The 26,516-nt window shown below is 46.4% G+C and overlaps 1 protein-coding gene across 1 annotated transcript; it reads left to right on the top strand.

Moving 5' to 3' along the window:
* The first annotated feature begins 113 nt into the window (after positions 1-113).
* Positions 114-26,516, top strand: CLNS1A (chloride nucleotide-sensitive channel 1A). Its single transcript, XM_050942518.1, has 7 exons — positions 114-277; positions 2,486-2,622; positions 6,206-6,319; positions 7,867-7,977; positions 21,283-21,456; positions 22,966-23,050; positions 25,899-26,516. Exons 1-6 carry the CDS (start codon positions 159-161, stop codon positions 23,031-23,033), a joined length of 723 nt encoding a protein of 240 aa, XP_050798475.1. The 5' UTR covers positions 114-158; the 3' UTR covers positions 23,034-23,050; positions 25,899-26,516.

Below are 26,516 nucleotides of genomic sequence, written 5' to 3' on the forward strand. Positions count from 1 at the left end.
GCCGTGGCCTCTGTGCCGGCCTCAGGGGGCGAGCACTCCGCCCCCTGACCATAGAGCGGTGCCTAGAGCGGCTCTTTCCTCGCTATATCGATGGCCAGAGCGGCGCTTCCGCTTCCGGCGGCCAGGCTCGGAGCGGCAGGCGGAGGGAGACGGTTGCCATGAGCTTCCTGAAGCGGTTCCCGCCGCCGGCTGAGGGGATCCGGCAGCAGCAGCCCGACACTGAGGCGGTGCTCGGAGGTCGCGGGCTGGGCAGCGGGACGCTGTACATCGCCGAGAGGTGCGGCCTGGGGAGCCGCTGGGGGAGGGGCAGGCGAGGGGCTGCGATGGGGGGAGCAGGCCCTGGCGGGGGGATCCGGGTAGCGGGTGAGGAGGTCCTGGTGAGGGAGACCTGGCCCTGGCGGGGGTGGGGGAGGAGCAGGGGCTGGCGGGAGGGGGGTGTGGGGGAGACCTGGCGCTGGCGGGGGGACGTGGTGGGGGAAATCAGGCCCTGGAGAGGAGACTTGTCAGAGGAGAGGGGGATGGAGGAGGAGCAGGCTCTGGCGAGGAGACCTGTCAGGTGGAGGGGAGGAGCAGGAGCTGGTGGGGAGACCTTGCTGGCGGGAGGGGGGTGTGGGGGACGCCTGGCGCTGGCGGGGAGACGGGGGATGTGCGGGGGGGCAGGCCCTGGTGAGGATACCCGGCTGGCAGGGGGGTTGGCAGGAACAGGCCCTTGTGCAGTGGGACTGCGCTGTTTTCAGACTTCTACATTCGGAGCTCAGTGCTCTCGTCTGTCTGGGGTGTTTATCTGAGCAGTAGATGTCTGCAGTAGTTTGGCATGAAGGCTGTGGTGGGAATCCCATTGATGCCCAGTGCTGCTCTGGGGATGCCTGAAGCCCATCCCTGGCTGCGAGCCTTTCGCCGGCATCCTAGGCACAGTGTGGAGCAGCTCTTCTAGCCTGCCTGTCTGCTCCCGATCCCCCCATCTCTAGGCTCCATCTCTAGGTTATCACAGGATGTTATCTCTGCATCAGGCCGGGGCGGTCTTCCTGGGCTCTTGTCCAGAAAGAGATGGTCCTCTGCATTTCTGTGCACTGATCTTCCTCATTTAACTGCTGACTATGCCCAGCGCTGTAGAACTGCCCTGGGGAGCTTAGCGACACCCTTCTTAAGTAAACTAGCTATCTGTACTGAAATCCAAGTTATAAACCAGGTAATAGTGCTGCTGTCACTGTGTCCTGAGCAATGTAGCTAGGCCAAACTAAGTTTTAAGTGTAGACTAGGCCAAATATATGTGCTGTTGACATGTATAATGCTGAGTTGTGCCCTTTACTATACTTTCAATAGCCTTTTGTCTGAGGCTTATACAAATATTTCTCCCTGCTTCCTCATATAGTGTGCTGGGAGGCTTCTACAAGAGCCATTTACAAGCAATGAATAGAATGAGCCAGTATGCACTCCAATTACATTATTGGAGTTCCACAGTGTGGGAGAACCAGGCGCTGCTGAATACAATGAGGCTTTGGATCCAAGTACAGATGCAGTGCATTTACAGCTGTCAACACTTAAAACTGAGGAAAGAAACAGCTTGCTGATCATAATTAGGAAAGTGATTCCTCACCTCCTCAAATCTTGTTTCTTCCTGGTGTCCCATAGAAACTCACATAGACTCACTGATGTAAGCTGTATGGATGTTGTGCACAACTTCAGGAAGATCTTATTTTGTGTTGATCTCTTTGTTTTGAAAGATCACAAAGCACTTTGCAAATTGAGGTATAAACTATACCAGTGGTCGGCAACCTTTCAGAATTGGTGTGCCGAGTCTTAATTTATTCACTCTAATTTAAGGTTTTGCATGCCAGTAATACATTTTAACGTTTTTAGAGCGTCTTTCTTTAAGTCTATAATATATAACTAAACTGTTGTAAGTAAAGTAAATACGGTTTATAAAATGTTTAAGAAGCTTCATTTAACATTAAATTAAAATGCAGAGCCCCCCTGACCAGTGGCCAGGACCTGGGCAGTGTGAGTGCCACTGAAAATGAGCTCCCGTGCCGCCTTCGGCATGCGTGCTATAGGTTGCCTACCCCTGAATTATACTCATGGACCAGTGCAGCTACCTCTGGGGTGCAACATATCAACAGCACATATCAGTTCTAAGAGTTAAGGACAGAAAATGAATTATGCGGTTTTCAAATTGAAACTGCAGCAGGAATTTATCAGAATGTACTAATCCAAGATGAAACTTGTCCAGAGCACTTGGATTCACACTCCATCTCTTGTAAAAAGTGTTATAGTATCGTTGACCATAAGTTGTCTCATTTTAAACACAAGGACCTGTTAGCATAGTTCTTGAGCCTTAGTTCAGTACTAAGTGGGATGAGTGCTGCCTACAGAATCTCTTCCATAGATTTTTACTGTTTTTGATTTGTTGAACTTCATCTGTAAAGTTGAGTCATGTGACTCAGAACTTTTTTGGAGTTGTTTAATTTGACTTATTTTTTTCCAGTCGCCTGTCATGGTTAGATAAGTCTGGACTGGGTTTCTCCTTGGACTATCCCACCATAAGTTTACATGCTGTCTCCAGGGACCTAAATGCCTATCCATGGGAACATTTGTATGTCATGGTCAATGCCAAATTTGAAGGTATGATATGTCTGTATACTTTTCTTCCTCCTTCTTGTAGCTCAATAAACAACTGAAATGAAAATTGTCTCCCAGTAGGGGTAATTTGTCACTTGAACTGTCCATTATGAACAGTGAGGAAACTGGGATTTAAAAGTCAGGCCTTGTCTCTCTTTAAATTTTTGTTTCAAACACCCTACCTCGTTACTTTCCTTTTCTTAAAGGCTGTGCCTTTCCTGGAAGCCTGACTGTGGACTGATATTCTAGTCACTTTTACTATTCACATTTTGTGCCCTGCCTCTTGACCTGTTAAAATGTACGGCAGGAGAGTATTCCTATTAAACTTCAGTTTTTAGTTGTTTCTGCTCTCTTGGTCCTATTTAAACAGAATAAAAATCTGCTTATCTGCTCCTTTGATGCTTGTGTTCATGTCCCTTTCCTCCACTGCTTCCCCTTACTCTACTCCCTCCCTTTTTCAGTGTAGTGAATGGGTGTTTGCATGCCTTTGATTTGAAATTACACTGGAAGCCTTCATTCACAATTCTTGCAGGTGTGTAAGAACTATTCATGTTATGAGGCTTATTACTAAATCTTTAAAGCTGTCCCACAGAGGTTTTTAAACAAACTTAGGCTTATGCCCTTTCTTGTTTCTTCTTGATCTGAAAGGAAACCTGAAAGTGGTGGTGGTGGAGGATTTTTTTTTTGTTTGCTTTTTTTTTTTTTCCTTAAACCCTTTTCGAAATACCAGGTTTTGAGAAGTCTGTCCTTCTGGGGGTACTTTTGAAGCTCTTATATGATGAACTTCTGCTGAAAGGGCAGGGTGTTGGATTTTTTAACAATAACATGTTTTCTCCACAATATTTTGCAGTTAAATACGTGCTAACAAAGACAAACTAAAAGTAAGTTTTAAATAGGCTGACTAAAAATCTCTCCTTTCCCCACTCTCCAGTCACTTGCTTCAGCTTTTGGCCTATTAAAGATTCTGATGTCATGACTTCACTTGTAATAATAAATACTCAGTTTAACAGTCTTCCTGGTTAGACAAGATATGGATTTCTACTTATAAAAAATGTTTTGGGGTGGAGTCTTCTGTGCTATTTTTATGCATTTTAAAGAAGCAACAGTGTATGCACAGTTAATATTTTTTGCAAATTTCCTTTGAAATTTTTTTTATGTGCTTCCTTAAGAAAGATGCCCACTAACATAATAGTAGGTGCATGTAGCAAATTAGGAGGGAAAGGAGCAGTTTGGTAGCTAAATTCAAAGTGTCCCAGCTTTGATAATGTCTGTTTAAGGTATATTTTGAGGAGCCTATTGCTTGTTAATACAAAAAGACAGCCATTCCATTGAACCTTCTTCAGATAGTGTGTGAGGGAGAAATGGACAATGTATATATATTTTTTATTCCAGTTCTGTAATGCATCTTTTTCTAATGTTGCATGAATCTAGGTTAGAGAAACATGGTCTAGAAACTTATTGAATTTAAATAAATAAATAAATAAAGGTAAGCTCTTAAATTTGGCATTACCACATAAGAGCGTAGAGCCACTTCTACCTGGAGAGATTCCCCTGGGTTGTAACAGCAATCTGACTAATTTTCTGTACAAACTCAGGCTACAGTAAATCTTCTGTAGCCTGTGGAAACCTGCACAATTAGTTTTCAAGTCCATTCCTGGTTTGTAATACAGTGTTGCTGCTATCTGCTGGATGGAATTCAGGGCATTAAAGCAACAACCTCACTGCTTCAATTATTGCAGGAATTTCCATGTTTTGTGTAGCATGGCTGGGTAGGATCCATAGTATTTTATCTGGAAGCTTTTGTCACATTCCAAATGAGTTGTGTGTGCCTGTGAGCATCTGTGTGGTGTTTTATGAAGGGGTGAGCTTGAGATTGACATAACTGAGAACAGGCAGTTGGGCACCCCAATCGCAATATGTGCCTGTTGACGTCAGCCGGTAAAGTGTTGGGAAGTCCCCTTGAATGCTTTATTTTTGGAGGCAGCCAGTGGATGCTTTGCTGACTTGTTTTGAGTCTTGACGTTTCTACGTTGCAGAGTTTCTGGGCTCTGATAGTACAAGATACTCTTCATGAAAATGGATGCCTTGCTGGACTTGTTCCACGTTCCTTTAGAAAATCTGTAGTTCCTGGGATGTGGGTTTAGTTTGTACCCCTATGCTAAAACTTCCAGATACAAGGCTCCACGTCACAGCCATCTTCCTTATTTATTTCAGTAGACGTAAAAATGCAGCAGGCCTCTAACACATGGGTTTTCAAACTTCATTGCACTGAGACCCCCTTCTGAAACAGAAATTACTACACAACAGCAGGAGGGGGACCGAAACCTGAGCCTCGCTCCCCCATGAGGGGGGTGAGGCAAAGCCAAAGCCCTAATACCCCAGGTGGGGGGACAGACCGACACCCAAGGGCATCACCCCTGGCAGGGGGCCTATACCGTGAGCCCCACCGCCCACAACTGAAGCCCTCGGGTTTCAGTCCTGGGAAGTGGGGCTTGGGCTTCGGCCCAGGGCCCCAGCAAGTCTAACACCAGCCCTGCGACCCCATTAAAACAGGGTTGTGACCCCCTTTGGGGTTCCGACCCACAGTTTGAAAACCACTGCTCTAACATGAATCTCTGTAGAGGTTTTCAGCACTGCTTCTTAGTTATCTAGAGACTTCGCTCATAGAAGTCATGAGGCACCCACCCACACCTTGAAGGCTGAGCATGCTTCCTACCCACCATTTCCACCACCTGTGCCTGCCTAGCAACAGGAGCAGAGAGATCAGAAACCGAACATGGGTTATTGTTACTGGGCCGGTCCAAAAAGCTGATTGATTTCATGGGGACTGTATCACAGCACTATAAAATAAACGTGGTCTATCAAGTAATTGCTTACACTGTCATTCTTACAATTTGAAATTATCATGCGTATAGAGACACAACCATGTTTTGAACGCAGCTATTTTTAGGAAGAGTCTGGGTCAGTTTCCTTGGCCAGAATGGACTGTGGTTTCTCTTATAACCCTTGATGCTACAGTACAGAAAAAAAAAATCCCAATCCACATTGGTCAGGGAAACTGCTAGACTGTTAAAAACAAGCATCCCCATGTAGATGAGAGTGCCTTTGTCTATTATCATTTTAAAGCCATGCTATAGGCTGCATTTAGAAGAAGAGAAACCCTTGCTCTATTGTGCACAAAGTGGGGACGCTATGCTAGAACCTTGCTTGCAAAAAACACGTAAGTATGGTTACAGCTCAGACAGTTATGACCCAGCATAGACGTGACCTTAGTCATTTATTTGGGCCTGTCTATACTACAGATAAAATTAAGGCAAAGGGGCTCAATTACAGCTCTATTGCAGGGTATTCTGGTGGTTGACATCCTATAAATTCCTAAGAGGCAGTGCAGACAAAGTTCTTAGCTATGTTTTGCCTGTGTTCTTTATGTGACTTTAGTTCTATTATGGGACACTGGTACTGTGGCTGCATTTTGGAACTAGGTCCCTGACTGCGTTATGTATGTAATATGTATGTGCATTAAAAGAACACGTGGGCCAGCATTTGGGGGAATGTAAACATTCTTTTAAACACTTGAATTCCTTAGAGGAAGAAACAAAACAAACTCCCATGGCTGAAGGGGAAGAGGAGGAGGACAGTGATGATGATGATATTGAACCAATTGCAGAATTCAGATTTGTACCCAGCGACAAATCAGCCTGTAAGTAAAGAAATAAGACAATGGTATAGCTCTTTTTGTTACAGTTCTTTCAAAGCTCTTTACGAACACTGAGGTAAGCCTCCATACCCTTGTGAGGTAGGGACGTGAGGCATATGGGGAATTGAGGTACGGAGAGGTCAAGTGACATGACTCCCACTACCGTTTGTTAACTACTGGACTTCTGCCTTCCTAGAAGTAGCCTTAAGTAGATTGTGCTTAATTTAGTCTCAGTCTTAGTATCTCAGTTAAGGCTGGGATGTGCTGGGCAGCCATTTTTCAGTGAAAATTCTAGTACAGTTGCGGTTTGTAGCTGAATAATATTTCTAAGAATACTCAGATTATATCTGCTGAATAATATTTCTGAGACTAACCAGACTCTGTGTCTGCAACTCCTAATTCATCTGCAATGCCATTTTACTTGTGTAGCATATGTGTTCGTTAACTACTGTTAGTTTAATCTCCCTTATGGCAGTCTCTCCATACCTCTAATAACTTTCATTGCACATTTCTGAACCTCTCCTAGTTCCCCTGTGTCTCTTCTGAGATACGGTGTCCAGATATGAACGCAGTATTGTGGGTGAACGAGTGCCCTTGAGCTATGGAAAGTGGTTTCAGTATTTTTCTATTGTTCCTTATATGTCCTAACACTGTTTTTCTTTGTTGACTACTGCAAATTGGGATGAAATTTTCTATAGGGGTGAAACCTAGGCTTTTGGGGTGTTTACAGTGCATCTAAACCCAGCAATGCATAAATGGTTTACAGTATACCTCTTCTGCTAGTTTTGTTATGCGTCTCTTGCATTCCTCGATCTTCTTCAGTCTTGACTAAAGAGAATTTTGTGTTGTATGCAAAAGCTGCTGTCCTTCGCCTGTCCATTTTCAGATCATTCAAAAATATATTAACCTCCCTGTTCTAGCATAGGTTCCTGGGGCACCCCGCTGTTAACTTCTTACCATGCTGAAAACTGACCTTTTATTCCTACTCTGTTTTGTGTCTCAGATGGTTTCTAATCCATGATAGAACTTTTATCTCTCATCCTGTGATGACTTAACTGACTTAGAGACTATTAAGGGATTTATCTAAAAAGCAGTAACTTAATTTGCTTGCAAGTTTGTAATCTTAATATAGTGTAACTTCTAATTTTAATTCAGTGGCTGCTTTAATGAAGGAGAATTCCTATTTTCTTCTCTCTGACCTCCTCTCCCACCCCAGAACCTCCTGAGTGTTGTCATGGTGTATTGGGATGGAGGGGTTTTGTTACTCTGCCCTTTCACCACTCCTGGATGCTGCCATGTATGTGATAAAGACACCTCCCGGTATAAAGACTTGTATTTACTATCCATCCTTTGATTAAAACAAGTATCTTTGTCACATCCGTACTAATGTATATGTGCTCTGGGATTTATTTTGGGGAAGTTCTGTGGTCTGTGTCACATAGAAGGTCAGACTACATGATCACAATGGTCCTTTCTGGCCTTGGAATCTGTTTCTAGAGCTGTTTTGTCCATTCACCAATGGGAGACTCTTGTGTGATTTGTTTTTACAGTGGAAGCTATGTTTTCAGCAATGTGTGAATGCCAGGCCCTACACCCAGACCCTGACGATGAAGATTCAGACAATGATTATGAAGGAGAGGAGTATGACGTGGAGGCCCATGGTTAGTGATATGCTATCATTTAAATACCTACCAACTTTTGTGTACCTGGAGCCTTTCTTAGAAAGCTATTCTCAGGTTAAGCATTGTATCTATTGTGCGTGTGTATTTTTAAAAGGTGTTCCTTGGCTGTTACTGGTATCATCTATGTTTAAATAATTTTTTATATTGTAGTTTTATGGCATAGAAGCTCAGAAATGAGCAGAAAATCACTAGTCAGGCTGCAGAGTTTTAGTTGGAGTTCAGCACAAATCCTACCCGGGCGGCTCTACGGATTTTGCCTCCCCAAGCACAGCAGGCAGGCTTCCTTTCGCGGCTTGCCTGCGGAGGGTTCGCTGGTCCTGCGGCTTTGGAGGACCTCCTGCAGGCGCCTGGACACCGCCCTTGCGGTGCTGGCAGAGTGCCCCCTGCGGCTTGCCATCCCAAGCACGCGCCTGGTGTGCTGGGGCCTGGAGCCGCCCCTGAATCCTACTACAGCCTTGTTTGTATTCTCTAAAGCGTCAAGACGCTAACTGACAGCAGCCTTCCCCCTTCCCAGTCAACAGGCTAATGTGATTTTAGCACCTACCCTATGGCTTGGTCAATTTGACCTGTCTAGTGGCTCCCCTCTGATTCAGGCTCCTCCTGCTTTCAGAGATATGACCTGCAACTTGCTTTGCTAGGGGATGGGATTCTACTTGGCAATAACTGCTAGGTGGTTCCAGCCATGTTGTGGAAGAGTCTGTGGTAAAAGGCCCTGACTGAGAAAAGCACTTGAGCAAATGCTTTATTTTAAGCATGTAAATTATGCCAGTTGAAGTCTGGTCCAGAAATCATAATAAAGGGAACTTTCAAGGAGCATGTGTGTGGTTGAAGCACAGAATTAGGAAAGGTAGGTTCTGTTCTCCACTATGCCACAGTTTTCCTGGAGAGCTTGGATAGTTGACTTCTGTTTCCTCCTGTGTAAACCGGGAAGTATTATTCCTAACTATTTTGTAAAGTTTCTAGCCGTCTGAAGTTTATAATTTTGGTTTAAGTGACTTTCCCTGGATCACATAGGAACTTTGTAGCAAAGGCTGGGGGAAAATCCAGTTCTTCTTCGAGTTCTTGCTCATATCCATTCCAGTTAGGTGTGCACGTGCCGCGTGCACGTTCGTCGGAAGATTTTTACCCTAGCAACACTCGGTGGGCCAGCAGGGCACCCCCTGGAGTGGCGCCACTATGGTGCCGGATATATACCCCTGCCGGCCCATCCGCCCCTCAGTTCCTTCTTACTGCCCATGTCGGTCGTTGGAACAGTGGAGCGCGGCTTAGCTGATCTCCAGCTCCCTAGCTATCCGCTCGTTTCTAATCATTATTATGTATATAGTTTGATCTTCTATATTTCTAGTTAGTTTCTAGTTTTAGTAGTTCTTTGTAGTAGTTATTGTATATAGTTAAGGGGGATCAGGGGTTAGCCCCTTCTCCTCACCCTGTACCGGGGCCCATGCCCGGCTCACCGGGCTTCAAACCATGCTCGGCCTGTCATAGGCTGATGCCCACAGGAGACCCTCACAACTCCTATTTAAAGTGCTTGGGCGAATCCCACCTCGCAGACATGTGCCGCATCTGCAAGGCTTTCAAGCCCCGGACGAAAAAGGAACGGGACATTCGTCTAAAGCAACTCTTGATGGAGGCAGCTCTAACTCCTCCATCTTCGGCACCGACTGCGGTGCCGGGGACAAATGCCTCCTCCGCACCAGAGCGCACGACTGCAGTGAAGGCTCCTCGACACCAGCCTTCACTGGCCCAAGCTCCTGCCCGGCACCGCTCTCTCTCCCCAAGGAGCAAGAAGCATCAGACTCCTGTGGCTCCCGGATCTATGCCGCAGTCAGAGCGTACAACTAAGTCGGCCTGCCCGGCACCGTCAGCTGCCACGGCACCGAAGTCTTCTGCACCGTTGATTCCGGTCTCGCAAGAGCCATCGAGTCCGGTGCCTATCAGCTCTCCGGCACACGCCATGGTTGAGCTTATCGTGCCCTCCACGCCGGAGACGTTCTCCACTGCAAGGGAGTTGATTGGCTTGACGGAGCCCGAGCTGCCTCAACCCCCGGCACCGCCGGTGCGGGTTGTTCAATCATTAGGCAAGCCCGCCATGATGAGACCATCCTCGCCCGGTACCACCGAACGTCACCGGTCATGATCCAGGTCCCACAGGCACTCTCGGTCCCGTCATCGATCCCGGTCCCGACGCCGCTCGCAGTCCCGGTACCGCTCTCCATCTAGGTACTGGTCGTACTTGCGGCACCGTTAGCGATCCCGGTCGCCATCCCTATACTCTCAGCACTGGTCCAGGTCCCGGCACCGCTCACAGCACCGTACCTCTCGCAGCCGATCTCGGCACGGAGATTCAAGGCACCGGTCGACCTCCCGGCACCGCGCTGGTCGCAGGTCCCAGTCTCACTCCGGACACTGGTACGACTCCCGGTACCATTCTCCGGTACTGCGTGGAAAAGGATTGAATGGACGCAGAGACCCTGCCCAAACGGCCTCAGCTCCTCCGTGGCCTTCTCGTCATCCATCCGTCTCATCCCATGCGGACAGTGCTTCCTATGGGGAACCCGCTGGCCCATCACACTCCGGTCCATCAGAACACCGTGTGCCAGAGGCCACTGTTAGCAGACCTCCCCCCAGCTGGTACGGAGGAAGCTCCTACCCACGCACCGGACCCACAAGATCTTCTGGCTCCAGAGGTCCCCCTGGATCAGGAGTCAGTACAGGACCCACTCGTCCCAGGGCTGTCATCCTCCTCTTCTTCGGATGAGGCAGTAGTGGGGACGTCATCATCGGGCCCGCCTCCGATTGACCTCAGGTCACACCAGGACCTTCTGCGGCATGTTGCCCAGAATATCAACTTGCCGGTAGAGGAAGTTCCAGAGGTGGAAGACCCACTGATAAGTATATTGTTGACGGAGACACCAACTAGAGTGGCTCTCCCCTTCATCTGTTTGATCCAGGCTAGAGCAGACACCATCTGACAATCCCCAGCAGGGTCGAACGGAAATACAAGGTGCCTTCTAAAGGGTATGAGTACCTATATGTGCACCCCCCTCCCTGTTCATTGGTTGTACAGCCCATCAATGAACGGGAGCGCCACGGCCAACAAGCCCCTCCACCTAAATCAAGGGAGGCCAGGCGAATGGATTTGTTGGGACGAAAAATCTATTCCGCGGGAGGCCTCCAACTCAGGGTAGCAAACCAACAAGCCCTCCTGAGTAGGTACAACTACAACACCTGGGAGGCCGTAGGGAAGTTTATAGAGCTGGTCCTGCAGGACTCCCGCCAGGAATTTACAGCACTCCTGGAGGAAGGAAAGAGAGTAGCGCGGACCTCCCTACAGGCCTCGCTGGATGCCGCCGATTCGGTAGCTAGAACGGTCGCCTCTGGAATAGCCATGTGACGTATATCATGGCTACAAGTGTCAGGCCTGCCACCTGAACTTCAGCATACTATATAAGACTTACCATTTGATGGCCAGGGCCTGTTCTCACAAAAGACGAACCCTAGGCTTCAGAGTCTAAAAGACAACCACGTAATTATGCGTTCGCTGGGAATGCATACGCCACAGACTCAAAGACGGTCCTTCCGCTCCCAACCTCAGCGCCCTTACCCCCCGCCTAGGCCAAGGCAAGACTTTACCAGAAGGCGAAGTCGTACCAACCGCAGACTTCAGTCTGGACCTCAAGGGGGTAACAATTCCGGTCCCACCAAGCCAACAGCGGGACCCAAATCAAACTTTTGAGGGTGCGCCCGAGAGCAGTGTACCAATTATCTCCGAGGATCCTTTTCAGTTCTACAACTGCCTTTCCCCGTTCCTCCCTGCATGGTCCCAATTAACTTCAGATCTTTGGGTCCTACGCACGGTGGAGTTTGGATACCATCTTCAGTTTCTTTCACCCACTCCCTCCCAACCCCCCTCCTCGTCCCTCTTCAGGGATCCCTCTCACGGGCAACTCCTCCTGCAGGAGGTTCGGAGGCTCCTTACAGTCAGAGCTATAGAGGAGGTACCGGAGGAATTAAGGGGCAAAGGGTTTTATTCCCGATATTTCCTAATCCCCAAGGCGAAAGGGGGCCTCCGGCCTATCCTAGACCTGCGAGGACTGAACAAATTTCATCAAAAAGTTCAAGTTCCGCATGGTATCCCTGGGAACCATCATTCCTTCCCTGGATCCCAGAGATTGGTACACTGCTCTCGACATGAAGGACGCATATTTCCACATTGCCATTTACCCCCCGCACAGACGGTATCTACACTTTGTGGTGAATCATCAACATTATCAGTTTACGGTCCTTCCCTTTGGCCTCTCCTCGGCCCCTCGGGTATTCACGAAGTGTATGGTGGTAGTCGCCGCTTCCCTACATTGTCGTCGAATACATGTCTTCCCATACCTCGACGACTGGCTTATTCGAGGGACCTCCGAGGCACTAGTCACCAGTCATGTGACCATCATCAAGGACCTATTCATGCTTCTAGGCCTGATAATCAATTTAGAAAAGTCCACTCTGGCGCCTACACAGAGGATAGAGTTCATCGGAGCCATGCTGGACTCCAATCTTGCCACGGCCAGTTTGCCTCTACCTCGTTTTCAGGCTATAGTCTCCCTTGTACAAAGACTTCAAAGCTTCCCAACAACCTCTGCCTGCGCTTGCCTTGGCCTCCTCGGTCACATGGCTGCACGCACATTCATCACAAAGCACACCAGACCGCACATGCGTCCTCTTCAAACTTGGCTCGCCTCAGTTTATCGTCCAGGCAGAGACGCCATAGACGTTATACTCACAATCCCGCCGAGCATTCTAGGCTCCCTCGACTGGTGGCGGACGCCATCCCTGGTGTGTGCAGGTCTGCCGTTCCATACACCGCAGCCCTCCACGTCCCTAACAATGGACGCGTCATCTCTCGGCTGGGGTGCTCACCTAGGGCACCTTCGCACTCAAGGCCTTTGGTCGTCTCGGAAGTTGGCGTTACACATCAGTGTCTGAGAACTGAGAGCGGTCCAACTGGCGGGCCGAGCGTTCCAGCATCATCTACAGGGCCATTGTGCTGCAGTGTTCACAGACAACACAACGGCCATGTATTACATAAACAGGGAGGGACACGGTCCTCCCCCCCCTTTGTCGGGAGGCCATTCAACTGTGGGACTTCTGCATAGCCCACTCAATAGACCTAATAGCCTCCTTTCTCCCAGGAGTCTGGAACACTCTCGCAGAGCAACTGAGCAGATCCTTCCTGTTTCACGAGTAGTCCATCCGTCTGGACATTCTCCATTCTGTATTCCGGAAGTGGGGCTTTCCCCACATAGACCTCTTTGCCTCCAGAGAGAACAGGAAATGCCAGGTGTTCTGCTCCCCGGGCTCCCTCTCGGACGCTTTCCTAATTCCGTGGAAAGGTTGCCTATTTTATGCCTTCCCACCATTTCCTCTTGTCCACAGAGTTCTACTCAAGCTCCGCAGGGACAGAGCCCAGCTAATACTGATCGCTCCGGCATGGCCGAGACAGCACTGGTACATGCTGCTGCTCGACCTTTCTCTGGCAGACCTGATACCTCTGCCCGGACCTCATAACACAGGGCTTCGGCAGGCTTCACCACCCGGACCTGCAGTCCCTCCATCTGACGGCATGGCTGCTGTCTGGTTGAGCCAATCTGAGTTGCGTTGCTCCACCTCAGTGCAACAGGTGCTGCTGGGAAGCAGAAAGCCTTCCACGTGGATGACATATCTCGCCAAATGGAAGCGCTTCTCCCACTGGTGCGCCCAGCATGACTTTATCCCAGAAGGTTTATCGGTCCCCATTATCTTGGACTATTTATGGTCCCTCAAGGAGCAGGGCCTGGCGATCTCTTCTATAAGGGTGCATCTTGCAGCTATTTCCACCTTCCATCCTGGGGAAGCTGGCAGTTCAATCTTTTCTCACCCCATAGTTTCCAGATTCCTCAAAGGCTTGGAGTGGCTCTACCCTCAGGTCAAGCGCCCAACCCGTACCTGGGATCTAAACCTCTTATTAGCTAGGCTCCTGGGTCCACCCTTTGAGCCTCTAGCCACATGCTCGCTGCTGTACCTGTCCTGGAAGACAGTCTTCCTCGTCGCTATCACCTCGGCTCGGCGAGTCTCGGAACTTTGAGCTTTGACTGTGGATCCCCCGTATACGGTATTCCACAAGGACAAGGTACAGCTGCGACCGCACCCGGCATTCCTCCCTAAGGAGGTCTCTGCCTTCCACGTTAATCAAGACATCTTTCTACCAGTCTTTTTCCCGAAGCCACACTCATCGCGTCGGGAACAACAGCTGCATACTCTGGATGTCCACAGGGCTCTCGCCTTTTACATCGAGAGAACCAAACCCTTCCGTCGTTCGCCTCAGCTATTTATAGCTGTGGCAGAGTGCCTGAAGGGCATGCCAATCTCTTCCCAACAGATTTCATCTTGGGTGACATCCTGTATCCGGGCATGCTATGACGTGGCTCACGTCCCAACTTGCCATCTCACCGCCCATTCTACTCGGGCTCAAGCCTCATCTGCCGCTTTCCTGGCCCATGTTCCCATCCAGGAAATATGTCGCGCGGCTACCTGGTCTTCCATCCACACCTTTGCATCACACTACGCATTGGTCCAGCAGTCCAGAGACGATGCCCCATTTGGCTCAGCGGTCTTACATTCCGCAATGTCTCGCTCCGACACCACCGCCTAGGTAAGGCTTGGGAATCACCTAACTGGAATGGATTTGAGCAAGCACTCGAAGAAGAAAAGACGGTTACTCACCTTTGTAACTGTTGTTCTTCGAGATGTGTTGCTCATATCCATTCCAAACCCGCCCTCCTTCTGTCGGAGTAGCTGGCAAGAAGGAACTGAGGGGCGGATGGGCCGGCAGAGGTATATATCAGGTGCCATGGCGGCACCACTCCAGGGGGCGCCCTGCCGGCCCACCGAGTGTTGCTAGGGTAAAAATCTTCCGATGAATGTGCGCACGGCGCGCGCACACCTAGCTGGAATGGATATGAGCAACACATCTCGAAGAACAACAGTTACAAAGGTGAGTAACCGTCTTTTCTCCAGGACAGCATTCAATGGCCTTAACCATGAGACCATCCCTTCTCTTCTTGAAATCCCCCTGCCTCATTCACTACACACCTTCCAACTTCTGCAACAAAGGAGGCGAGGGCCCTACAGACCAGTTTCCTTCAGTACACAACTCTGATTCATTCCCTGAACACCATCAATCCTGTGCATCTTGAGAGAGGAGATTAAATATTGTACTAGAATCCAAATGTGCAAGGGGCTGAATTAAGGTTGCACAGGCCACCTGGTTCTGGGATTTCCTAAATGTCGGGTGTTCCACTTTGCAACCTCACTGTTCTCTTAACAGATTTTGTATGTAAAATATAATTAAATGGCAAAAGACTTTGTTAACGCAGGGTTACGGTTGCCCAGTGATAGCTTGTCCCCTTCCCAAATGCTGAGTTCAGCAAAACTCAAACTTCTGAAAACAAGGACCTGCAGCGTTAAGGTAAATGCCCACACAACTTAACTCTGCTCCCCTGGAGCTGGCTGTAGTCCCTGGGACTTACATGCACCTCCTGTGTTGTGTGTAATTGTATTTAGTGGGAGAGGAATAAGTCAAAGCATTCAAGAACAACAGTGATTGTGATATGAGGAGATCTGGGTCTGCGTCCTCCCATGTGTGGGGTCCCAGGAAAGAGGTGAGTATGTACCTTGAGGTTCCAGTCTGCATTGTTTCAGTGCAGAACTGTAGGTTGTGTTAGCAATAGGGCACTGGGGTCTTTTTGCCCTGGGTATTGTGAGTAGTGAGGTGGGGTATGAGAACAGTCTGGATTTAATGAGGGGTAAGGGAAAGTGTACGTGGAGATGGTATTCTGTGAGAGAGTGGAAGGGGTTATAAAAGGGTATGAAGTAGTTATTAAATTTTACAGGTGTGGTATTCTGTCAGCGGAGTAGCTCAATGTTTGAGTGTACGGCAAGCGCAGGTACCCTGTCCATTACAGTGAGAAGGCAGAGTGTGTTCTGGGTGTATTGGGGCATTGCTGAAAGAGGGCAGAGTTAAGGTAGCCTGGGCAATTACCTTAACTCTCTCTCTTTCCTGGCTTGCAGAAGTTTGAGTTTTGCTGAACTCCGTGCTCAGGAAGGGCATGAGCTATCACTGGCAGCCTTAAATCTGTGCTAATTCATTTTTTGTCATTTAATTTCCTAGTTTTTTAAATGAAGAAATGTTTGGTAACTATTAGTGGTCATTTAGACAATTGTAGTTCTCACCAAGGTTTGCAGTTTGTATGCAGCTGTGGCTAGATAATAATTGAAAGACCTAGCTTTTATGCAGTGCCTTTCATCAGTAGATCTCGGACAGCTTCACAGCCGTATTCCTATTTTACAGTTGGGAAACTGAGGCACAAGGAGACGACATGACTTGCCCAAGGTCACTTAGTAAGCCAGTGACAGAGCTAGGGATAGTCCCTGTCCAGTGCTCTTTCCATGTGATTCTGCAGTGCTCCTCCCCCTCCTGGATGTTTTGTTATAGTGGAGTGGAGATAGTGGTCATGCTTTGAAATGTTTGCAATGTCTGTGTAGTTGCTAACAGGGCCAGTGAGAGAAGTCTCATCCGTGGGATGTGTCCCAAAACCTTGACCGTTTCATTACATGGTTAGAGAGACCAGATGGGTGAGGTAATATCTTTTAGTGGACCAACTTCTGTTGGTGAAAGAGACCAGCTTATGAGCTCTGCAGAGCTCTGCTTCAGGTCTGGGAAAGGTACTCAGAGTGTCCCACCTAAATGCGAGATGGAACAGGTTATTTAGCACAAGTAGTTAACACATTCTGAAGGATCGTTCAAGGTGAAGCAGCCCTGCAGTGACAGGACAAAGAAGGGGAGCTACCAAGTTAGTGGTGTAAAAAGCCATAAAACCAATGTTTTTGGTAAGGCCGTGCTCATTAGTGTCTAGCAGAGTTATGAATTTAAGCTCCCCAGCTCATCTTTTGAAGGTGTAGTACAGGCAATGGGGCAGGGGGTGCGAAGGGTCACGTGACCCTCCCCAACATTGTTGGGGTGGGGAGGGGGGATAAGGCCAGCAGCTGAGGAGATGAAGGGACAAGGCCAGAGCTGGAAGGGAAGAGGCGGAGCTAGAGCCTCTCCTTTTCGAGGGGGACTGAGGCAGAGTTGCCGCCCCCCCTCCTTGCCAGGTAATGGGGGATGGGGAGAGCCTGGGGGTGGGGTGGGGACGAGTCATGTGAGGGGGTCACGTGGGGGTGGGGACAGGTCACGTGGGAAGGTCACTTTCCCCCTTTGTGTTCCTCTCGCTAGTCACCTCTGGCAGGTTTCCTTTGAGGACTAGGACTGAAAGGTCAGATATGGAGTAATCTTTTTGTGAAATGTGTTTGCCCAGGGGAGATACAGTGTTTTTGTTTTTTACCATGTGTTTTATGTGGTTGTCACAGTAACTTTAAGCATGTGAGAGAAGACTGGCATATGTCTCCTTCTCTACTCCCTGCCCCAACATTCCCCATGATGTGTAGCGTCTTCCCCCCGCCCCCTTCCAGTTCCCCATCCCTTCTCATGAAGCCACTAGTTTGCACTGTAAGAGATTGCTCCTTGCTATCTTCTTCCCTATGCTGTAGCTTAGTGGAGGGCTGCATGTTACCTGGGTTATGTAGATTTTAAGGTCAGAAGGGACCAATATGATCGCTGCAGAATCTCACCCACCCACTCCCACAACAAACCCCTAACCTATGTTTGAGCCATTGAAGTCCTCAAATCATGGTTTGAAGACTTCAAGTTGCAGAGAATTCTCCAGCAAGTGATCCATGCCCCACACTGCAGAGGAAGGCGAAAAAACCCCCAGGGCCTCTGCCAAGCTGCCCTGGAGGAAAATACCTTCCTGACACCAGATGCCAGTTCACATGGAAACATCCTAAGAGGAGCAGGGTGTCCCAGATTCCAGAATACATAGTAGGCAAGGAGAGTCTCAAACCCCTGCAGAGGGGTAGGGGTAGGGTAGGTCCCAGCACACATACGCATGGAAGAGGAGAACTCGGCTGATATGAGCTCCTCCTTGAACTCCCAGTTTCTGCTGCCCTACATAGTAGAATCGTGGAAATGATGATTTCTCTAGGTCCCTTCCAACCACCTGTGCTGAGACAGGGCCAAGTAAATTTACACCATTCTTGATAGGGGTTTGTCCAACATGTTCTTAAAAACCTCTGCTGATGGGGGGGATTCCACAACCTCCCTTGGAAGCCTATTCCAGAGTTTAACTACCCTTATAGTTAGAAAGTTTTTCCTAATGTCTAACCTAAATCTCTCACTGCAGATTAAGCCCATTACTTGTTCTATCTTCAGTGGACACAGAGAACAATTAATCACCAGCCTTTAATATATTTGAAAACTGTTATGAGGTCTCCCCTCAGTCATCTTTTCTCAAGACTAACCTTTCCTCGTGGGTCAGGTTTTCTAAACCTTTTATCATTTTTGTTGCTCTCCTCTGGACTCTCTCCTCTTTGTCCATGTTTCCCAAAGCATGGCGCCCAGAATTGGACACTGTACCCCAGCCGGGGCCTCACCAGTGTCAAGTAGAGCAAGACAGTTACCTCCTGTTTCTTATATGTGACACTCCTGTTAATACACCACAGGATAATTATCCTTTTTTGCAACTGCATCACATTGATAACTCATATTCAATTTGTGATCCACTGTAACCACCACATCCTTTTCAGTGGTACTACCCCTAGCCAGTTATTCCTCATTTTGTAGTTTTGCATTTGATTTTTTCCTTCCTAAGTGAAGTACTTTGCACTTATCTTTTATTGAATTTCATCTTGTTGAATTCAGACCAAGTCTCCAGTTTTTTCAAAGTTGTTCTGAATGTTAATCCTGTCCTTCAAACTGCTTGGAACCCCTCCAGCTTGGAGTCATCCAGATTTTATAGCATATCCTCCACTCTGTTATCCAAGTCTCTAATAAAAATATTGACTAGTACCAGACCCAAGACTGACCCTTGCAGGACCACAGTAGATACACCTTCCCAGTTTGACAGTGAACCATTGATAATTACTCTTGAGTATGGTCTTTCAACCAGTTTTACATCCACCTTATAGTAATTTCATCTAGACCATTTTTCCCTAGTGTGCTTAAACTTTATTAAAATCAAGATATATCATGTCTACTGCTTTCCCCCATCTGCTAGACCAGTAAACCCTGTTAAAGAAGGAAATTGGATTCGTTTGGCATGATTTGTCCAACCTGTCCCATCTTCTCCCCTCCCACTCCAGTTCATACCTAGATAGATCTATGGAGGATAGGTCCATCAATGGCTATTAGCCGGGATGGGCAGGAATGGTTTCCCTAGCCTCTGTTCACGCGAGACAAGGAATGGATCACTTGATGCTTACCTGTTCTGTTAATTCCCTCTGGGGCACTGGCATTGTCCACTGTCGGCAGACAGCATACTGGGCTAGATGGACCTTTGGTCTGACCCAATATGACCGTTCTGATGTTCTGACCCTTTCCCTCTGAGATGAGTCCTCCCTTAAGCTTTCTTCCCTCCTCTACCAGCCATTCCCATTTATCTTCTGCCCTTGCTGCAGACCCAAACGTCACTTCCCATATCACCAACTACTTTTGCACCCCTAATCACAACTCCCCTCCCAGTGAGCATTTGTGTGTGTAATTTATTTTCTTTTCAAATATGGTTTCAGCATCTTCTGAATATTCTGGTGTATTCAGATTACATTTTTCCAAAATACAATAATTCAAGAAAAACTTAGTGAACATTTGGGAAAAATCTTCATTCTCTGATTTCTGCCCAAGTAGCAGGCTCAGGGCAGTGTTAATAGCCCCCATGAGATGTTCTTAGCTGAATATCCCATGGAGTTGAATACAGCCTGAAACAATAGCTCTGAGACTTGTGAACTGCTCCATTCATGTCTGGATGTTCTTTTCCCCACTCCCCAGTGCTGGAGAGTTTTTGTTACATCGGGCATACCCATTCCCAGCTCTTCACGACAGTCTCAGCAGTGTCTTCTTAGTGCCTGTTCTGAGCATGCCCATTCTAAGCTCCACCCAGAGAGGCAGGACTTCCTCAGATCTCAGCTCACATGGGGAGAGGTGTGTGGGGGTTAGACCTTCATAGATGTGCTGAGGTGCCTGAAATACTGACACACAAACGGGGGAGAAAGGAGTAGGGCGCACACAACTCTGGAATACAGGGAGGCCCAGACCCCAGCTCATGTTGAGAGGGTAGGCAGCAGGGACTCAGGACCCCTCCCAGTAAGGCAAGCCCCCTGCAGAGCCTGGCTCCCATCCGGGGAGATGAAAGAGAAGGGTCTGACCCTTCTCACCTCAAATGCTTCAACTTCTGCACCTCCTAAAATGCTGCTACGTTGCATCAAGCATTCATGTCTAATTTTTTTTTCAAAAATACATTTTTCCCAAAATTTAAAAAAAAAAACCCTGACAGACAGATTTTAGCAATATGCCATCCAGCCTTTTCTAGTTTCTCCCCAATGCTCAGTAATTTCATTAGCATCTTATTAGCATGAGATGGTTTTGATGTGCTACAGTACAGTAGCAAAATCTTTGTCAAATAAAGTTTATTTTAATTTTATTTTCCCCAGTGGGCTGGTAGTTGCCAGGGTAACCCTTGGTTGTCTGAGATCCCGATGTAAGGATCTGCACCTGTTTGATCTATCTGTAAGCACAAATTAGTTGCCAGAATCTGTCAACTTTAAAGGAAAAAAAGCTGCTATTTTGGGAGGGACCTATCTCTAGGGTACCCTTTGGTGAAATGGCCCAGATTTGGTCTACTAACGGAAACCTGTGCTCTCGTGAGGCATGGCAAATTTCAAGGCAATCTGAGTAACTGTATTGAATTTAGAGCACTTAAAATATTTGGGCTTTAAGCAGAAATCTGGTCTGAACCTTAGCAGGGCTGTTACCTGCTATCATGCCTTGCAGGAGCGTTTAGGAGAAATTCATTGATTGAAGCACTTAGAGATCTGCAAATGCAAGTGCAAAATGCTGCTCATTAGAGAGTTCTTTTAAAAGCATTTTAGATAGTGTATGGATTTCTTTCGAAATTGTCTATTGTCAAAAGATCCTGCTGTGTCGTCAGTGCTAGTGAATCCTTTTCAGTTTGAAATTGGTTTAAAAATAGCCTACCTGGTTAATAAATGAGTATGTGTTACCTGACCACGTCTGGAAATATCTTTTTAAAGTGGTTTAGTATCTTGTAGGAACTTGCTGTGTTTATAACTTCATATCTGCTAAATGCAAACTTGTCTTTGCAGAACAAGGACAAGGCGATATCCCTTCCTTCTACACATATGAAGAAGGGTTGTCACACTTAACTGCAGAGGGTCAAGCCACTTTGGAGAGATTAGAGGGCATGTTAGCTCAGTCTGTGAGCAGCCAGTACAACATGGCTGGAGTGCGAACAGAAGATTCAGTGAGAGAGTTTGAAGGTGAGACATGTCCCTTTCCCCCACACTACGTATACTATGGTTTCTTGACCCTTACTGCATGCAGCTTTATGTGGCTGTGGCAGTAGCAATGGTGAAATTGGCTTGTGAGCAATAATATCATAAACTTCTGCGTGTGTTGGGAAAAAGAAGCCGGTTTCACGATATAAACGGTGAGTAATAACATGATTTGAAAAATTACATTGGTGTGTAAGTATTTCCATTAGCATTTAAAATACCTGTTTTGTAGTTCGATCACTGTTATATGCTTTGTAAATGCAACCTTAGCAATGTGGAGACAAATATTAGAAAACATGGGGAAAAAGCAGTGGGCAATTAAAATGTTGGCCATTTAATCTTTAAAGGGTAGTACCTCTTGCTTTTCCCTGGGTCAAAAATATGCAGTGTGTGTGTCTGAGTATAGGCTTGCACCAGTTCAGGTAAGATTTTTAGATTTTCTAAATACTTATTGAACCTATGTAACTCAGATTTGCCTTTTAAACCAGTCTCTGTGAAAGTTTGTCTTCAGCCCATCCTTTCTCTAGCCGAGCAAAGCAGTATGTAACTAGGGATATGTGATGTGTTGCAATAATTGACAGCTGAGTGACTTTTCTTTAGCTTTAACTCTGCATTTTCTTTACTTTTTTCATAGGTTAACTTACTGTGTGTGTGTGTGTGTGTGTGTGTGTTCCACAAGTTTGTGGATTAAATTACATTGTATAAAAATGTTTTTGTATGATCTCATTTGTTCTTGTGAAATCTCCCTTCATCTCAAAGTTCAGTCTGGATTTTGAACCCAAAGTTCTGGATGTTGGAAATAAAATGGACCGTGTATGGCACAGCTTGGACCTACTCTTAGCAAGCTTAGTAGCCTTCCTGGATCTTGTTGGCTGTTGCTCTGTTCTTGAAGAGTGGGTTGGATTGGGTTTTGCTTAGTTCAGTGATAGATCCTTGGCTGCTGATCTTCTGAATTTTTCTGAGATTTCTTGACACTCTGCAGCTAAAGTGACTAATCCTGACTTTGCTTAACATGGTGGTTTTACATTGGAGACTAACGCCTGTGGTCAGAAGTTCTTAGAACAGGCTCTAGATTGATTTTATTTGAGACTAACCTACCTCATATATACCTGCAATGTTATGCTTTCTAATCGTGTGTTCCTCTCAATTGCAGGGGTCTAATGTTCAAATCTGTGAACCAAATAAGGGTTCTTGCTTTTTAGAAAAAAAGTTTTCTTAGAGTAATAGAAACTGCAGTTTAACAACCTTGCATCTCTTTATAATGTGCAATTTAGTGACTTAGTATTGTCTGACTGACTTTTTAAAAAGGGGTATTGCGAAGAGTATGTGAAATAGGTCTGGGGAGTTGCTGTTTTCAACTTGCCTAGAATACTGTCAACACATTAGTATCTCCTGCAGCACTAATCTCTCGCCAGCAGAGGGCACTGGCTTTATGTCACAGTGTGTTCAGCTTGTGCGTGCTACAGTATTTCATTGCCTTGGCTTTGTTTTCAGATGGGATGGAAGTGGACGCGACACCAGTGGTTGCAGGGCAGTTTGAAGATGCAGAAGTTGATCACTGAGGAAGATATATGCTGCTGTAAGCTTAAAACTTTAGTTTTTTTCTACCTTCAGTGTGAGGCTCTTCAGTCCTGCAGAGCCGTGTGCTTTTGTAGTTTGATGAATTGAGAATTGTCCATAAGTCCCTATGTTAAATTACTTCGGAAACCATTGAGAGTTCTGTGAATAAACACGGGATTGTGTCTTCTAGTAAAAGAAGAAATAGAGGAAATTTGAAAAAAAAATGAAGTGTTTATCAAAACTGTGGAAAGGAGTTAAACTGTAAAATGAACAGCCAGGTGAGGTTAATTTCCCTTCTTCAGACAGTGACCTTACACACTTCAGGAAAAGGTAGATTAGGCTGTTGTTAGATCTAGATCCTTGGGTCACGTGAATTGTCTGATCACATGAAGTCTCTTGGAAGCTACACAAATATTGGGTCCATTGCTGGGAAGTTATTGTCCCTGGTATCCATTGTTTTCCCCCCTTAGCATGCAAGATTTGCCAGACTGTTTCAGGGGGCAGAACTCTGTGGCAAGTCCATCTCTTGTTTTACTGTAGGTGGAACAGGAATTCTTTCTTGGTGGGGATGTCATTGAAAGCTTTCAGCTTTGGAGCAGGTCTAGAAATAAGTCTTCTATGTCCCCTCTTCTGTAATGTCACCCTTTCTGTCTGTTCGAGGTTAGTGGGATAACAGCGTTGCCAGTGTTTCCCAGCCAGGGATGGGGTGAGCAGCAGTTTAATCTGGGAGCGGATGAGAGGAATTGACTTCTGACATCTACAGAGTGTCATGGAGCTGTACAAGCCCAATGCAAAGTTGCTGCTGCAGAAGCTGGAAGGCAGGCCATTGAGGTAGCCAGCCATAGGAGCAGCTTACATGTGCTGGCAGCAGTGCGTAGGCTTTAGCATCTCTGACCTTCTCAGCCCAGAAGCAAGAGCACAAAATCCTGCCTCAAGAAACCACCATTAGACAATGTCACTCCAAGCACTCAGAGGCCCTGCCACCATCCTGAAGCACTGAGTGGTTCAAAGAGGAGCTATTACGGGTACAGTCAAGATTCTAGTTACTCTTCCATCCATGTCCAGATTCCTCGCTCTGTATCAGGGATACCCAGGGCATTTAGACCTTGAAAAGGTCCACTCTTGTTACCATAGAGATGGCGTTCTTAGAGCTGTTTTTTCCCTCCAAGGGCTATCAGTCCATGGATTAAGGTTTCCTTTGTGGTAATATCGCTGCAACCGTGCTACTTTCTGTAGTAACATTACCACCAAATGGTCACATTGTAAACTGAGCTAGGTTAGCAGTAGAATTGGAGGCATCTAAGACCTTAGGAAGTGGTGTTGTAGGGCTTATGGGTTTTTTTTGTTTTGTTTTTTTTTGGGGGGGGGGGGGTTTGGGAGTGGTGGTGGTGAAGTTCTGTTTAGATGTCCAAAAATCTGGACAGGGGGGCTTTCCCTTTGTACACCCACATAGTGCTATTTGAAACAGTACTACATGAAAGTGCCCTAGGGAGCTTTTCGTTTATGTGGTCCAATTAATATGCAATACATTTGTGTGCTTTAGAAATCTCACATGCACGCACGCACACACAGTCTGCATTACTTCTCTGTGAAGACTAGCCCTTAGGTATAAGCCACGGAGTAGGGACTATATAAACAAACTGCACTGGGAAGGGGGTGAAGTCAACACAGATTGGGTAACCAGTTCTGGTCTTTGTTGGATAAACACTGATTTAATTTTTTTGTATCCGGGTGTTTTTGTTGATGTTTATCAGTTAAAATCTAAAAGAGATGCCTTATGTATTGGTAATTCTTTTGCTGGCAAAGCACCTAGCACATTGTTACAATATCTTCAGTTGGCGGTACTCTTCCTGAGTCTGGACTGTACATGCCCCAGTATGTTGTCACAGAACATTGTGTTGCCAGAGTTAATTGGTGATGCTGTTCTTTGTTTTCTGTCCTAAACTCTGTTGCTGTGCAATTAACAAGCAGCTCCAGATCAGTGGTGGATAAAGTGATCTGTGTATGTAGTGCTAAGTATTATGTCACTTCATAAAGCAGTTGAGAGCCTTTGGTATGAAAAGCCCTGTAATGAATGGGCCACCAGGTTGGTCTGCTGTTCAAAACACAAGGAATTATAAAGTAACTCCCCAAGTAATCCCAGAATCCATGTGAAGAACAAACAGCTCTTTGTCTCTGCTAATCACTGGGCTAACAAGTTTATGGCATGTAGGTTGCTGTAATAAAGAGGAAGTTTACTGAGATTTTCATAGTACGCCATGGAGCAAATAATTTTAGATTTAATTCTTTTTTGTTTCATTAACATTGCAAGCAGACTGAGCAAACAATCTGCAGGAACATCACGTCCCAGTGATCCTTTAGAAAGCAATGAACCATCATGCCTCTGAAGTGACACCCTCATGTGACACTAATGTCGCATGTCCCTGTTCATTACACAAATGAGATGTGACAGTTGCCTGATGAAGCTCTTAGCGACTTGTTGATGATAAAAGTGTGAAATTTGTACTTAGTCTTGTCAAGAACAGTTATTTATGCCACTTACAAAAGTTCACATTTTGTTCAAACTATTTTGTATATATTAAACTGGCAGTTGTTGTTCCCTTCCCATACACACATTCGGTGATGTTGATTTTTTAAAGCAGTAGTATGCTTATTGGGCCTGATTTTTCAGACCAGCTGACCACTCAGAACTCCCACTCAAGTCTGCGTGAGCTGCAGGTGCCCAACCTTCTGAAAATCAGGCCGGGGTGTGCTGAGAGTGAATAGTTATCCCATGCTGTTGCTAGCAGCTGTTCAGAGACTTTTTTGTAAAGATTAATAACTTCATTCATGCCAATTATCTAAACCCCGTGTCTTATATCTTTCAGATTCCTCTTGGGACACTTCCAGAATAAGCTGTAAAACAAGGCGTTGCAGTGACTATTGGGAATTAACCTCTTTAATAACTTCTCTATTAATGACCTAAGCATGGACATCTACGTCTGTAAATGCTTTTATAGATGTGCTTAAAACAGAGTTTGACATTTCTGTGACCACTGTGGGGTTTTTATTTAAAAGATAAAAACAATAACACCTCTTATCTAATGCTTGAATGGGGCTAATCATGGCTCGTTTCTAGGAAGCCTTGGTAGAAATTCTAGGAATTAAGAAACAAAATTGTAATTGGAACAGAATTCTAGGTTGTCCTAGAATTTGTCCATATTTTTGTGTCTGTTTATCCACTGAGTCAGCCATGTCTGATAGAAACAGGAGTTTGGTAAAGAAAAATAAGGTCAGCTGAGAATGCAAAGCAAAACTAACTAAATGTTTAGCCCTCCAAGTAACTAGCTTTATCTATTCAGGTCTTTTGTCTTGTCATTTTTTTACTGACAGAGTTTGGGTAGGGGAGAGGCTTGAGTGAAGTCCCACAGATGAGACTTGTTCTGCATCTTTGTAATAAACATTAACAAAATTGTTTAATAAACTTAGACTTTTGTATCTCACAA

The sequence above is a fragment of the Gopherus flavomarginatus genome, chromosome 1 (assembly GCF_025201925.1).
Source record: "Gopherus flavomarginatus isolate rGopFla2 chromosome 1, rGopFla2.mat.asm, whole genome shotgun sequence".
Taxonomy (NCBI): domain Eukaryota; kingdom Metazoa; phylum Chordata; order Testudines; family Testudinidae; genus Gopherus; species Gopherus flavomarginatus.